Here is a 16,123-nt window from a genome sequence, read left to right as displayed (position 1 = left end):
TTTCTTTGCTTAGACATGGGAACTAGGTGTAAATTATTTATAGTTGAAGCAAATATAACGAGTAAGTTGACAACAAAAATATATTACTTGTACATGTTGTTAGCAAATATATTACTTGTACATGTTAGTAAAAAGAAATACAAAAATAAGATGGTGAAAAACTAGCCGACAAAAACTAATGAAGATTATCGATGGTAGTGATAATTTTTACTAAAATAAACAAACATTGATAAAGGTAATCTTATATTTTAATAAAAGTACTATATGTTAGTTTCGTATAAATACATGTATATTATTCTCATATTTCTAACACCATAATGCAAACAAATTAATAAAAAAGTCACAAACATTTAAAAGCAACTTTTTAGTTAAGAAAAGCTGTAGGTTTATAGTTATTGTAATTAGCAACATTTCAAATTTTTAAGAGTTTAGGATATGGTCATTTGCAGAAATTAAAGGAGGCATTTGGTAAAAAGAAGTCGATATGGTATTTGACCAAGTAAAAAGCTTATGTGGACTATAACCAAGGGCATCAAACCTTCATTCCAAGCCCCTCTCGTCGCCATCATCTCTCCCAAATACAAAGAGCTTGGATTCGGTGTCTTCATATCTCGCAAATCAATTCTATGATAGGTCATTTGAACCCCATAAATCTCTTTCGCGAGAACGACCCCAATTTGGTTTCCAATTCAACCAAAGACCCTAACCCATGGTCATCTGTTCCATCAACCAATTATGCCCATTGATAACTTTATAACTACTGTTGGGGGTTTCTATAATCTCCATTACTCAATTCCCTCGTTATAATCGATAACCATTTCTGTCAATTTCACCATCGACGAAGATGACATCTCAATCGTCGTTATATTCCTGCAAAGACAAGAACACTACCATCGATTCGATGTGTTTCTCACCCCAACTACTGACAAAATCTCTCATAGCCACTAATTCATCAAATGCACTTCGTCAATACGTGTGAAGGAATCGGCAGTTGAGAAAATAGAAGATCGGCAGACTGATTACGCTTACTCACACCAGATTGTGATTCAAGACCTAATTTGGAACCTTGTTTTTATTGATGTTTTGATTTCTATAGTGATTATGAGCTGAAAGGAGAATTAGAAGAGGCCTTTAAGGCTTTGGATTGTTGTATATGTGTGGCAACGTTTGCTTCATATGATATTTGTATGTATTGAGTACAAACACATATACCAACATCGTTCATCGGCTTATGGTGGCAATTTGAGATTGGGAGTTAATAATAGAAATCGAAATCCATATTCGATATCAAAAAAGAAACAACAGATTAGCTATAAACAAAGGAATCATCTGAATCCGACTCGGAATCCAATGTTGAACTTTCATATCCTTTTTTTCCAAAATAATCAAAAACTGGAATCTTTGAAAACCAACGAGATAATATGTGATTAGGATACGTAATGGCGGAAGTGTAGAAACTTAAGAATTTGAGTGGATGGGAGAACTTCTGTATTTCTGTATATCATAATCAATCACAGATACAAGGTATTTATACATGACTAATAACAACAGACTCTTATCTTCAGCCTATTCTATTGGAATTAGATAAACTATACAAAAACAACTTCCCTTATTTTGCTCTCGTCAACACTCCCCCTCAAGGTGGAGAATGCATATCTATCATTCCCAACTTGTCAAGAGAGCAATGGAAAACTCTCCCACATACAGCTTTAGTCAGCATGTCAGAAAGTTGATCTTCAGAGTTCACATGAGGAAGTTCCACAGTTTTCCTGTCAAGATGATCCTTGATAAAATGTCTATCAATTTCAACATGTTTAGTCCTGTCGTGTTGCACTGGGTTATTATCAATCTTTACAGCAGATTCATTATCACAATGCAACTGCATTGGAGACATTAGAGATATCCCCAAGTCCCTTAAGATTCTCTTTATCTATAGTAACTCACATATGCCCTGTACCATTCCTCTAAATTCAGCTTCTGCACTTGACCGTGAGACGACCTTTTGTTTCTTGCTCCTCCATGTCACGAGATTTCCTCCAACAAATGTAAAATATCCTGATGTTGACTTTCCATCCATTCTATCTCCTGCCCAGTCCGCATCTGTATACCCAGTAACTCGATGACCTTGCTTTTTTCCAAAGAATAAGCCCTTACCCGGTGAGGATTTTAGATACCTTAATATTCGATATACTGCATACATATGGTTTTCACTTGGTGCATGCATGAAACGACTAACAATACTCACAGCATATGATATGTCTGGTCGTATGTGTGACAAGTAGATAAGCTTCCCAACTAATTTTTGGTACCTGTCTCTATTAGCTGGAACTTGATTTGGAAGAATCGACAACTCGTGATTAGTCTCAATGGGGGTATCAACAGGTCTACAATCCAACATACCAGTCTCACTCAACAAATCTAAAATGTACTTTCGCTGGCACATAGTGATCCCAGATTTTGATCTAGCTACCTCAATCCCTAAAAAATACTTTAATTGTCCAAGATCCTTCAATTCAAATTCAGTGGCAAGTAAGTCTTGTAGTCTCACCATTTCCTCTGGGTCATTTCCAGTCACGGCTATATCATCTACACACACGATCAAGGCTGTCACTTTCCTGTTATTAATTTTCACAAAAAGTGTATGATCTGCATCACTTTGTTTATATTTGATTCCTTTCATAACACTTGAGAACCTGCCAAACCATGCACGTGGGGATTGTTTTAGTCTGTACAATGCCTTTTGTAGTTTGCATACCTTTCCATTACACTCGATACCTGGAGGAGGATCCATGTACACTTCTTCTTCAAGATACCCGTTTAAGAAAGCATTTTTAACATCAAATTGCTTCAGGGGCCAATCTTCATTAGCTGCAATGGAGATCAAGATATGTATGGTATTCATTTTAGCCACCGGTGCAAATCTGTCTCCATAGTCAACCCCATATTTTTGTGTGTATCCCTTTGCCACAAGTCTCACCTTGAATCTGTCTATCTTGCCTTTTGAATCCAATTTCATAGTGTATATCCACCTACATCCCACCGTTTTCTTTCCATTAAGAAGATTCACTAATTTCCACGTTTGGTTCTTTTGCAAAGCCTCCATTTCATCATTCATTGCTATCTTCCATCTTTCGTCCTTCAATGCTTCTTGTGGGTTATCAAGTATACGAACGGTGGCAAGTTTATCAACGCGTAATGCATGTGAGTTTTCAAGGCGATGGTATCACACATAATTGCTTATCGGATACTTTCCTTTTGCCTTTAAATCTGGTTGGTATTGTCTCTTTGGCACTCCTCGGTTACTCCTTATTGGGTACCTTGGATCATTTGTTCCTTCTCGATCAACAATCGTGTCTTCTGGATCCTGTACATCCTGCACAATCGAATTAGGAATATTTCCTGTTATGTTACTATCGTTCTCGGTGATGTTTGTTTCTATGGCAGGAGAATTAATTTCAGTGGGTTCCATGGAGGTTGTACTATCAAATGCATCACCACCAATAATAATTTGATCCAGACTTTTGTTGTTCCTGTCATCTTCATTATTATGAGGTTCAAGAGATTCAAAATATTCTAAGTCTTCGATTTATCGATGATCATGTGTGTTCACTTTCGTTGTTTCTTCTTGGCTCTCCCCCTGAAGTGAACCCTCATGTTCAAAGTATCTCACTGTTTCATGAAATGCAACATCCCAAGTTACATCCATCTTGTCTTCAGTTGGATCATAACATGTATATCCCTTCTTGTGATCAGCGTATCCTACAAAGAAACACCGAAGTGCACGTGGTTCAAGTTTTCCTATGTTTTGGTGAACATAGGCAGTACACCCAAAGATTCTTGGTTCGAGGCTTTGGTGGAGAGGTTTATCAACAAGTTCATGTAACTTTTGAAGAGGTGTTTTGAACTCTATTATCTGAGATGGCGTACGATTCATGATGTATGCAGCTGATCGGACAACTTCTGCCCAATAATTTCGTGGAACATTCATATGAAACAGAGATGCACGAACAATTTCTGGAATCTGTCGATTTCTTCTTTCAGCTAACCCATTTTGTTGGGGGGTTCTAGCACATGATGTTTGGTGTCTGACACCGTTTTCTTGACAAAATTGTTTCATCTCATGGTTGATATATTCATCACCATTATCCGACTGTAAGATTCAGATCTCTCTTCTGTATTCAGTGTTTACAAGTTTATATAGTTCTTTGAATGCTTGGAAGACTTCTCCTTTAATTTTCAGAAGAGATATCCAAATCATCCTAGTACACTCATCAACAAATGTCACAAAATATTTCGCACCACTCGTGGTAGGAATAAGAGTAGGGCCCCAAACATCGGAATGAATTGTCATGAATGGAACGGATGTTTTATTATTGCTGGGAACATATGTTATTTTCTTATTTTTTGCTAACTCACAAATTTCCCAGTTGAATTCACTATCTGATACATTCAAAAACAAACTAGGTTTAAGTTTCCTAAGATAATTAAACGATAAATGTCCTAGTCGGCGATGCCACAACATAGCCATAGACTTATTTTCTTTAGTAACTCTTGTATGATGGGCTTGACTTTGATGGTTTTCTTCCAGATAGTACAACCGTCCACATCTAGTACCATAACCAAGAATCTGATGTGTTGTCATATCCTGAAAAACACATTCATTCGGCCAAAAAATTACATAACAGTTTAGAGCTTTAGTAATTTGACTAACGGATAATAAGTTCAATGATAACGAGGGAACTACAAGTGCAGAGTCAAGATTCATTGAACTTGACACTTTTACAGACCCTTCGTCTGTTACAGGTTCAATTTCCCCATTAGTTGTATGAATGCTAGCTTGTTTAGGAGAGTACAGTGTAGTCAATTTTTTGAGTTATGTGTCATATGGTCGGTAGCCCCAGTGTCAATAATCCACATGTTATTCTTTGTGTAATTATGATGAGACATACCATAATTAGTAAATGTGTGGGCTACCATTGGAGTGGTTGTTTCTTGAACATGTGGAGAGGTAGCCATTGATGCCTGACTAATTTTCTTCCTGGGCTTTTTTGTGAAATCCCACCAGTCGGGGTAGCCTATGATCTCATAACACTTAAGCTTTGAATGCCCTTCTTCTCCACAATGAGTACACTTCAAGTTGCTTCCTTCTTTCCCACTTGAGTTTTTTCCTTTCATGGGCCGATTTTCGGGTAGCCATATGAACCATACTATCTGGTTCATGTTTCGGTTCTTCCATAGTTTGTCTTTGGGTTGATCCTTGCGAATGTAGGCATAACATGCTTCCAGACTTAAAGGTGGATCTTTTCTCAAGACTTCACTTCTAGCTTGGTTGAATTCTGAGTCAAGGCCTGCCAGGAAGATATGCACACGGAAACGTGACAGAGCTTTGTTCATAGCCACTGTTTCGTCAACAGTGTCTTCTTGTCCAGTTAGGCGAGTGTCAATTTCTTGGAACAGGCTCACCAATTTGTTATAGTAGGTTGGAAGAGTTCTACCATTCTGACGAGTATTGAAGGACTTACGGTTCAATTCGAATAATTGGGTTTCATTAGTTCCGTCATAGAACTTTTTTGCGACAGCCTCCCAAATCTCAGCCGCCGTTTGAAGCCTGATAAAACGACGCATTAGGGTTGGGCTCATTGAATCGATCAACCAACTCTTGACCCGGTTATTGTCAATTAACCAAGTTTCGATTTCCTTTTCGTTAGTGGAGGGTTTCTTGGATGCACCTGTAAGGAACCCAGATTTGTTTCGTGCCCCTATCCGCATCTCCATTAACTGAGACCATAAGGGGTAGTTCGTGTCATCTAAATTGACTCTGGTGGGAAATGGTGCGTCTTGAACATTTTGAACAATAACAGAGGCAGGATTAGATGAGCCTGATTCTCCCTTGATTTACGATTTCAAGATGTGGTATGCTCTGATGTAAGTCCCAAATTTTGCTTAACGTATCAATCAGATCCAATTGATGGTGCGGAATCCCAATCAATTGGATGATGCAAGATCAAAATAAAGAAGAAGGATAAGAAGAATAAGATGAATCTTCAATGTATTGATGATAAGAGTTATGATCCAACACTAAGATTCACACACACACTTGCACCTTCTCTACGTTCTCTCTCTAGAACACCTTAGAGTACACACACTTAAGCTCCTTTCTAGCCTTTTAGCCGTGTACACTCCTCACCCTTACAACTATATATAGTGACCCCAAATGGGTTCACGGCCGTGGACATGTTCACGGCCGTGAACAACTTACAACCATGAACACCCAAACTTTTAACCCAAACAGCCGTAAACACCAGGCCGTTTACGGTCCTAGACTGAAAAATACAGTTGCCAAGAAAAGTAAAGTACAAACCATATTTTTGACCCAACAATCTCCCCCTTGGTTTATAGCTTTCTTTTCTAATTGACCCAACAAACTCCCCCTAAAAATGTAGCTGCCTTTTCTTGTCAATCTTCATTGGGAGCTTGGCTTCAACGTTTATCTTTGATTTCTTCACAGCTTCAAGATAAACTTGTTGAATCTTCAATAAATGACTTCATCTTGAGCAGTTGGGCTTTTCTTCAAAATTTGACTCTGAACGCACATTGGGTGAGGAAGTTTGATGAACTGATTCTTGAAAGATAGCGATTTCATCTTGAGAATCTTCAAAGAGAATATTAGAGAGAACGAATCTTCTGGATCACTTCAGCAGGTACAAGATAGCAGCAAACTGATTGAGGAGGCTTCAATGCAATCTGTTACATAATCTTCAAGTCAGCTTCACCTTGCTTCTGGGGTTGAAAGATTGAATGTTGAAAGAATAGTCTTCATTTCTTGTTCCTTCGAATGAGAATTCTTCGATGATCACGGATGAAGCCTTGGCTCAGAAAATCTCGATACAGTCTCCATGAGTCTCATCTACATCTGAATTCACTTTTCAAGACAAAACAAAACTAAAAGAATACTTAGCACACAAATTTTTTTGGATTTTTGATTTTTCTGAACATTAAAACAGAAACAACACTATTTTTGGATTTTTTTTTAATTTTCTGATTTTTGTTTGATTTTTGGAATTTTTTTAATTCCCCCCTTAAATTTGTTCATAGAGGAAAACTATGAACAAATTTAACAAAAACAAAAATAATAACTAGATTTAAAGCATTTTGGGATCAAAGTTTTCAGACAGTCTTAACTTTGTTTATCAGTACCTTCACCTTCATGAATAGATCTAGTCAAGTGCCGGTATTGTGGTCCACTTAAACATGAAGGATATTGACAAATTTTTCTAAATATACCATTTAGCTGACGACGACCACGGGTATTGTTGTCCACTTAAATTAAGCAGTGAGATCTATAGACAATCTCTTAAATGGTTCAATTTTAGTTGCAATGGAACGTGTTCCCCACTTCCTGATATACCCTGGTTATCAAGAACTTCCGAAGGACTCCTTACTTTAGGTGAATAGACAATTATTAAGGAGGAAGTCAGATTTAGAAATAGGTGCATATGTTGTGTCCCAGGTCGGATCTCTTTTAATCACGCAGAGGGGACAACATATGGCTAACTAGGATAGAGGGATTGAGAGGTAGAATGTTGCATATGTTGTGTTCCAGGTCGGATCATTTCAATCACGCAGAGGAGACAACATATGGCTCATAGATAGGAAGAATTGCATAGATAAAGAAGATGCATAGAAATAGAGTTGCATATGTTGCATTCCAGGTCGGATCTCTTCCAATCACGCAGAGGAAGCAACATATGACTGATAGATATAAAGCAAGAAAATAATTTCCTACAGACCTACTTTATCAGAACCCCCCATTCGCCCTATCAGAACCAGAATTAAGGACATAAGTCCGTACATTGAGGAAAAGTTAAGCCACGGTTCTAGATGTGTATTAATTTAGTGTATCCCGTGGGTTCCCGTGTTTATCTCACTCCTATATCTACCCGAGCATCGTATGGTCAGTCCAAACAATCCTATCTAAATCCCCACTGTCAAATCCTCCGTGCCTATCAGCACATTGAACACAGAGTCTAGACAATTCAGATTCAGTCCCTTACACATGTTTAGACTGCCCGTTATCACTTTCTTAATATCACTTCCCAACAGACATATAAGAAAATAAAAAATTGTCTTCAAAACGAATCTGTTTAAGATAAACTCAGGAGTATCGAGAAGAAAACTCAAACTGTAAGTCACCGATTGAATTTGCATCCAGAAGGTCTGAGAACAGCACGCATAATCTCAGAACAGATCCGAAAATTTTTCACATCGTTAAGCACAAAACTCCATGTGTGATCCTCTCCTTTCTTCCTTTCCCGCAAAGGACACATACTCTCAAACAAAGTTCTGAGTGTTGTACAGTTGAGAGATGCCTCCTATCATGTGCCTGGAACAGCTACTATCAACAAACCGAAGTCTGATGATATGTCTCCATAGCTGCTCCGACACAGAGCGAGATTAGTTGGTCTTTGGAACCCAGTCCATTTTAAAATTGGGTTGACCTTTGTCATCTGTGCAAGGAACTCTCTCCCATGACATATCCTGCTTATCACAAACAGAAGATGAAGAAACGTTAAAAGCATTAGGAGATTTGGGAGATTGAACCTTTGGTACCCATTTGTAGTTGGGTTTAAACCATTTCTTGTTCGATCTGATGGGTACCTCGGCACTTGATTTTTAACTTGAAGCCGATCTTTGAGATGACTTTGACCTAACCGGTCTTGGTTTCACTGAAGCATCTCTTGGATTGGACTTCTTGGCTGGCATTCCCTTCTTGACCTTGGGATTTGGATTATTGGCCTTGTGCGCATTCCAGCCACCATTGCTTGAACGTGGCCTCGAAGGATTTCTTTTGAAGTATCTCCCTCTTGGAGCGTTCTGCCAGTCTTGTGCGTAGTAAGGAATGTATGCACGATTTGGACAATTTCTGGCAATGTGTCCAGGTGTTCCACAGTGAAAACATGTCTTTTTCTTCACTGAGAAGTTGTTTCTTCCTGCCCCTGGTGGCGTGCCTTTGCCTCGCTTCTGCTTGTTCCCACATGCACACATACAGCAAACCATCGGTTTCGCTTGTTTTGGTGGCCTGTATTTCTCAACAGCAGGTTTGTTAGGAGTAACAGAATTAGAAGCAACAGATTCAGAGTTCAAGGATTCATTGGTTTGTTCAATGGTGTTCTCCTTGTTCTCATCTTCCGCTACTTTACCTGCACAGGAAGTAGAAACATCAGTATTCTTCACCTCAACACCCTCAGTTGGCCCTGATTGTTCAGTCTTGACTGAAGCTGGTTCAGGGAGTGGGCCAAACTGAGCAGGAATTTCTTCCTCATTGGTCTCAAGGGGTGGGTTATAGTTGTCATTAAAGGGAGGTGGAACACTGTGGTACCTTAGACCCTTGTTTTGATTATCTTTGAATTTTAATTGTTTTTCAATCATGGATGCAACTACCTCACTTGACACATCATATTTTTTAAAATGGAAATCAACATTTTCAAAACGATTTTTCAATGTGTCGAGTTCTTCGGTTACAACAGCAAGTTTTTCTTAATGTAATTATAGTTCTCACACTTGTTACTGTACTCCTCTTGCAATTTCCTAAAGTCCTTAGTCTTGGCCTCTAGTTGTTCTTTTAATGGTTTCTAGCCTTTCTTAAGGGTGTACTTCTCATATTTTAGGTCCTCGTTCTCTCTTTTTAGTAAATCTATTTGTCCACGAAGAAACTTAATCGTAGTTTTACAAGATTGAGAGCATGAAACTTCATTGACCGGGAGGGATTCGAAACTCATTTTTATCAAAAATGCCCTTTGACTTAAAAACTCAAAAGTCAACCTTAAAAGTCAAATTTAAAAAGTCAAAGTTGAAAAGTCAAACTTAAAAGTCAAAGTCAAAAGTCAATTTAGGAAGCCAAAAATTTAAAAGTCAAAAATTTTGGTTGAAAATGAAATTTTAAAATTTTAAAAATTGATTTTTTGGGCAAAAAGGGTCAATATTGCGAAACTGGAACCGAAATCGAGTCCTTTTGAACTAAATCCGGAAGTAATGAACTGTGTGGCAAGCCAGATCAACTGGTAAGGTGCAGGGTTCAAGAGTCAGGAGACCCGGGTTCGATTCCTGGCAACCCCAAATTTTTTTTGAATAAATGCTGAAGCGAGGACTACGCGTGCGAGGATGCTGGCCGAGAACCGAACACGTGCGAGGTGTGCGGCCGAGAACGTTTGAAGCCGGAAACGCTGTTGAGCCGTGAACTATGCGAGACCTCGGACCGTGAACCCTTCTTCGGAGGCCGTGAACGCTTCTTCGGACCGGCCGTGAAAGCTTCTTCGGAGGACCGTGAACCCTTCTTCGTATGGCCGAGAACCCTCGCAGATGACGTGAAAAACAGCGTTTTTCACCTCTTTTTGCTCCAAAACTCGATCAAAAACTCGTTTTTATCAAAAACACAAAGAGCAAACCCCCACTAGTTTGCCAAGATCTATCCAAAAACGCAAAAATCCTTCACGAAAAAGATCAAATACGCTCTAGATCTGCCAAATTGATTGATACAATCCAAGCTCTGATACCAGCTGTAAGTCCCAAATTTTGCTTGACGTATCAATCAGATCCAATTGATGGTGCGGAATCCCAATCAATTGGATGATGCAAGATCAAAATAGAGAAGAAGGAGAAGAAGAATAAGATGAATCTTCAATGTATTGATGATAAGAGTTATGATCCAACACTAAGATTCAGACACACACTTGCACCTTCTCTACTTTCTCTCTCTAGAACACCTTAGAGTACACACACTTAAGCTCATTTCTAGCCTTTTATCCGTGTACACTCCTCACCCTTACAACTATATATAGTGACCGCAAATGGGTTCAGGCCATGAACACCTTACAACCATGAACACCCAAACTTTTAACCCAAACAGCCGTAAACACCAGGCCGTTTACGGTCCTAGAATGAAAAATACAATTGCCAAGAAAAGTAAAGTATAAACCATATTTTTGACCCAACATCTGATACCATGTAGAAACTTAAGAATTTGAGTGGATGGGAGAACTTCTGTATTTCTGTATATCATAATCAATCACAGATACAAGGTATTTATACATGACTAATAACAACAGACTCTTATCTTCAGCCTATTCTATTGGAATTAGATAAACTATACAAAAACAACTTCCCTTATTTTGCTCTCGTCAACAGGTAGTTGGTTCGGAAAACACATCAAAGTTTCATGAATTTTGGAATTGCAGATCCAGTGGGCGACTCCTCCTGAAATTAGCATTGGTTTCTATATAAGTCTTCGAATGGTCCATGGAAAACTTTGACTATCAAAAGTAAATGGCCATTTAAAATGGTAATCGAGAAACCTAGTAATTTCGAGCAATATTGTATTTTAGACAGGTAAAATTCAAGTTTAGTGGTCTAACGGGTCCAAAAAAAAGTTAAATGGTCATTTAAAACCAAATATGAATCTTTCGTGTGTTTTTATGACATTAACACTTTAGGATAATACTGTAATGAGAGAGAACGCTTTTAATCTTAATAATTTAGTATGAAAATATACGGTTAAAATTACTATGTACGTATGCCAAGAAGTAAAAGGTCAAATTTTAATGCAATGAATAATCGGATATGCCACATATATAGTTGAAAAATAAAAATTACACATGAGAGCAATCATTATAAAGTAAATGAATAGTCGGCGCCTTTGAAATATATATCATAATCAGCACCATCTTCCTTAACTCTGATCTGGTAAGGCTTACCATTCTTTATGCAGAGCACTCCATTCAATTTTTTGGAAAAAACTTTAATTATTGTCATAAGACATACAAGGTCCATGGAGGTTTACATGTGATTTTAATTCCATTTCAGATGTATCTGAAAAACATGGTAGCAGACCTCCAAATCAGTATGCTAAATGGGAAAAGTTAAAAACTAAACTTGGTTAAATTTTGAGAATATATACATGAACTAAGTTATAAAAGTTGTTATTCTATCTATATATATTAAATAGAAACCTAATTACCTCATCTTCAACAATCAGGCTCATTGATTGGCTTTCTTTTATAGTTTTCCACCATTAGATCAATTGCTTGCTGACATCATGAAGTCAAATATTGTTTCTTTGACGCGTCTCCTTAATGCGTCTCCTTAATGATATTCAAAGTTTCCGATTCCATTAGTAATGTAAAATCACAGAAACCTTAAACTGGTCATGCCTTCTCTGCCGATTTCTTTGAACATCGTATTTGATCCTTGACTGAAGGATCTTTTTCTTAGACCATCTACTGAGATAAACCTCCAACATCTTTATCATATACACATCCATATTCATTGTCGTTCACAACATCACACGAACAGAGATAAGATCGTGAGAGTGTTGTCTCCTGCGTTGCGACTTCGAGGGATCTGCGATCCTTGCCATAACTTTTCTGAATCAATTTTCCTACGTGCGACTTGCCAACAGGTACAGAATCTAATTTTCTGAATCGATTTTTATGCATCAGGTTCTGTTTCCATTGATTTTTATGAAATCTGGGAAACATATTAATCGATTTTTATGCAACAACTTCATTTACTCTGCTTAAGCGTCATTTGCTCTTAATTCTGGGGTTATGTCTGATCTGTTATGTGGTTTTTGCATCTAACTTTTTGCTTAGACCAATCAAGTTTTGTTTTTGTTTTTTCACCTGCTTTTCAGTTTTCTGCATCTTGGATCAATCTATAGACTGTAATGTGCATATTTTTCTAAAGCTCGATTTTTTTATGCAATAATCCGTTATGCATTTGTTAATAAACAAAAAATATGTTTTTGATTCACTGATATGTAAGTAAAAGTAGTAATATAGTGTCTGTTTTGTTCATTTCACAAACCAAATATTTTTTCTAAACCAAACACTTATAAAAACTAACTTTGTCACAACATAAGTCTGATAAGCATTTTAGCCAAAATCATTATTGAACTCCCCTTTACAAATAAGTGTTGGAAGTTGTTAGGCTGAGAGATTGTATTGTAGCGAGGCTTTCTTGTGCGTTTGCTTTACAGTTTTGTGGTTTTTTCCTTTTCCATACATGGTCAAGAATCAAGATAAGGTCCAATAGCGATTATTTTAACTTGATTGTTGGAATCAGTGTTCTCGAAAATATCGTTACTCAAAGCTTATGCTTGAGAAAAGGTAAAATCTCTCAATTCACTTGCTTTGTTTTGTAAGAATCAAATTAATATTTGAATACGATTTGGTGTATTTGTGTATATACCAGTGATTGATTATGTGTGTGATATTCTCCATGACGATTTCTTACATTATTTACTTCATGATAATATGATGAGATTCGATGATTTGAGAATTTTATGTTGAGATGAATTTGACATATAAAATTAAGCATATTCATTTAGAGGAAATCATCAAAGAAGCTGACCAGAATAATGTAAGTTTTTCACTAATCTATTTATTCAATAACTATAATATTTACATGAATCACTAATTTTTGTTTCTTGAACTATTATGCAGGTGACATGCTTGGTTTTAGTTATTAGATTTTCGATTTTAGATTTAATCATAGATTGTTTATTCTATCGTTCGTCTGTTTAATCTTCTATCCATGAATCACGTGTTTTTGAGTCACCGATCATATGATTCTTCTAGATTCCTATCTATTACACCCCAACCAAATCTTATTGATTTAAATTTATATTCAAATAAAGATTAGATTTTGATTATTAGTTTCAATAGCAGAGTTTAAGATTTATGATCTAATGTAATCTGTAAGTGTTTTTAATTAATTCTTCTAGATTCCTATCTGTTACACCCCAACAAAATCTTATTGATTTAATTTTATATTCAAATAAAGATTGGATTTTGATTATAAGTTTCAATAGCATAGTTTAAGATTTATGATCTAATGTAATCTGTAAGTGTTTCTAATTAATCTTTGGGGAAAATTACCAAAAAACCATTATATTTTGGACATTTTTACAGTTTAACCACTTACACTTCATTTTTCCTAATCAAACCATAGAATGTACATATATTTTTCCAATTCAACCATTTTGGCATGATGAAATATCATGTCAAAATGGTCAATTTGGAAAAAAGTTTGAAACTTTACGTGTTTGTTTGGAAAAAAGATAAAGTATTACTGGTTATACTGCAAAACGGCTAAAGTATAATGATTTTTTTTGTAGTTTATCATAATGTTTTTGTTTTTCTTTGATGCATTTCTTGAATTTTGATTGATTATAATGAATATGCAGGCGGATATTGACAATAGTGGTACTATTGACTATGAAGAATTTTGTAGCAGCAAAATTGCATATGAACAAGGTCGATAGAGAAGATCGTTTATTTGTTGCTTTTTCATATTTTGATAAAGATGGAAGTGGTTATATCACACTTGATGAACTACAACAAGGATGTAAAGAATTTGGAGTAGATGATGTTTATTTCCATGAAATCATCAAAAAAGATGACCAAAATAACGTAAGTTTTTCACTAATCTATTTATCCAATAAATATAATATTCACATGAATCACTAATTTGTGTTTCTTGAACTATTGCAGGTGGCGTGCTTGTTTTTAGTTATTAGATTATCGATTTTAGATTTAATCATAGATTGTTTATTCTATTGTTTGTCTGTTTAATCTTCTATCCATGACTCACGTGTTTTTGAGTCACTGATCATATGATTCTTCTAGATTCCTATGCTTTTAAAGGCTTAAATTTGGCTAGCCTACATAAAAGAAAATCAAGGATTATAGGTTTTTTAGAATATTATTTAGATATACTACATTCTTTTTAGCTTGTATGAACACCAACTATTAGAAAAAAATGACTCATTCATTAATATATAATGATCTGTCAGGTTCTGGAATCAAATTTGTTCTATTCACCTATAATGATTTTCAGAAAGAAGTGTGGATTGCAGAATAAAGAAAAAAGGTTTTACCTCTAAAATAAAGGATGATCGATGGTTGTTCCAACATTATGATTTGCCTATATAGAGCTTATGGTCTATCATACTAGGATTATCTTTTTCTGTAAATTAATTGTGAACTAATAGGTACTTTTTGCTGACAGATACATGATTGTCTTATCTAAGAAACATTGTCTCTTTTCTAAAAGCTCTTGGTAGTTAGTTACGAAGATATCATGTCTAACTATATAAACGGTTTTTCAACCAGACTCCATCTCCTTCCAATCAATTTCTCCCATTGTTTGATTTCTAACTTTTTTTCTTCTTTTTCAGCAAAGTTATTATGTTCTAAAAACATTAGAACAACCTCAGGTATGATTATTTCTCCTTATTATTCCTCCTCCTACTGCTGCTATTTTGAATATTGTTGGTGTGATGTTTTCATCAGCAATAATTATTTTTGTTGATTTCATGTATTTTTACCAAGGTATGCAGTAATACAGCCTCTACCAACTTATGAAAGATAGACTGAAGCTTTTTTCAGAAAATAATATTAGATATTGATGCTTCCAAGTGTTTTGCGGTCTTGCTTATATGCATCAACGTGGTTTCTTCCACCGTGATCTTAAGTCTGATGAGATGTTTAACAAAGAAATTGATTATATTCTGTATATGAAGAAAATTATGCATTATAGTATTGAAGATTTTTTTTAAGAAAGAAACACTAAGGGGTTGTTTCTTCTTGGCTTAATCTGATTGCAGTAATATTATATCCATGATTTTTTATTTTTTTTAATAAATGTGAATTAAAATTTATTTTTATTGTTATGTTATGCAGTCACTATGTTCTTGGGGTCTATATAAGAGGCCAACAACCATGGAAGCTTTTCAGCATCCTTTCTTTCAGGTAGCAACCCTCAATTTTTTTAATAAATTTATCAAGAAAAATTATAAGATGATTATGGGATAAATGTAATTTCTTAAAATCTGTAGAGATGTTACTATGTTCCACCTTCTCTTCGTCCTACATCTAGTTTATTTTTTAACGGCAGCAAAATTCATTAAAACCAAAGCTAGTTAGGAGCTAGCAAACATACAAAATTAAGGAATGATTGGATTAATCATCCAAGTGGTCCAATAAATCCTAGCCTTAGAATTTCGAAAACAAAACCACCTAAAAGAATGTTCAACAATACAATCTTCGCCCTACATCTACTATCG

At 36.0% G+C, this 16,123-nt stretch overlaps 1 protein-coding gene across 1 annotated transcript; it reads right to left on the bottom strand.

Moving 5' to 3' along the window:
* Nucleotides 1–4,860: 4,860 nt before the first annotated feature.
* Nucleotides 4,861–5,775, bottom strand: LOC145162171 (uncharacterized). The gene has a single exon (XM_079081399.1). The coding sequence runs from the start codon at nucleotides 5,773–5,775 to the stop codon at nucleotides 4,861–4,863; it is 915 nt and encodes a 304-aa protein (XP_078937525.1).
* Nucleotides 5,776–16,123: the final 10,348 nt, after the last annotated feature.

Source organism: Lactuca virosa, chromosome 3, assembly GCF_052849685.1.
Source record: "Lactuca virosa cultivar CGN04683 chromosome 3, Lactuca_virosa_CGN04683_v6, whole genome shotgun sequence".
Classification (NCBI taxonomy): Eukaryota; Viridiplantae; Streptophyta; class Magnoliopsida; order Asterales; family Asteraceae; genus Lactuca; species Lactuca virosa.
This window is presented reverse-complemented; position numbering and strand designations above follow the sequence as displayed.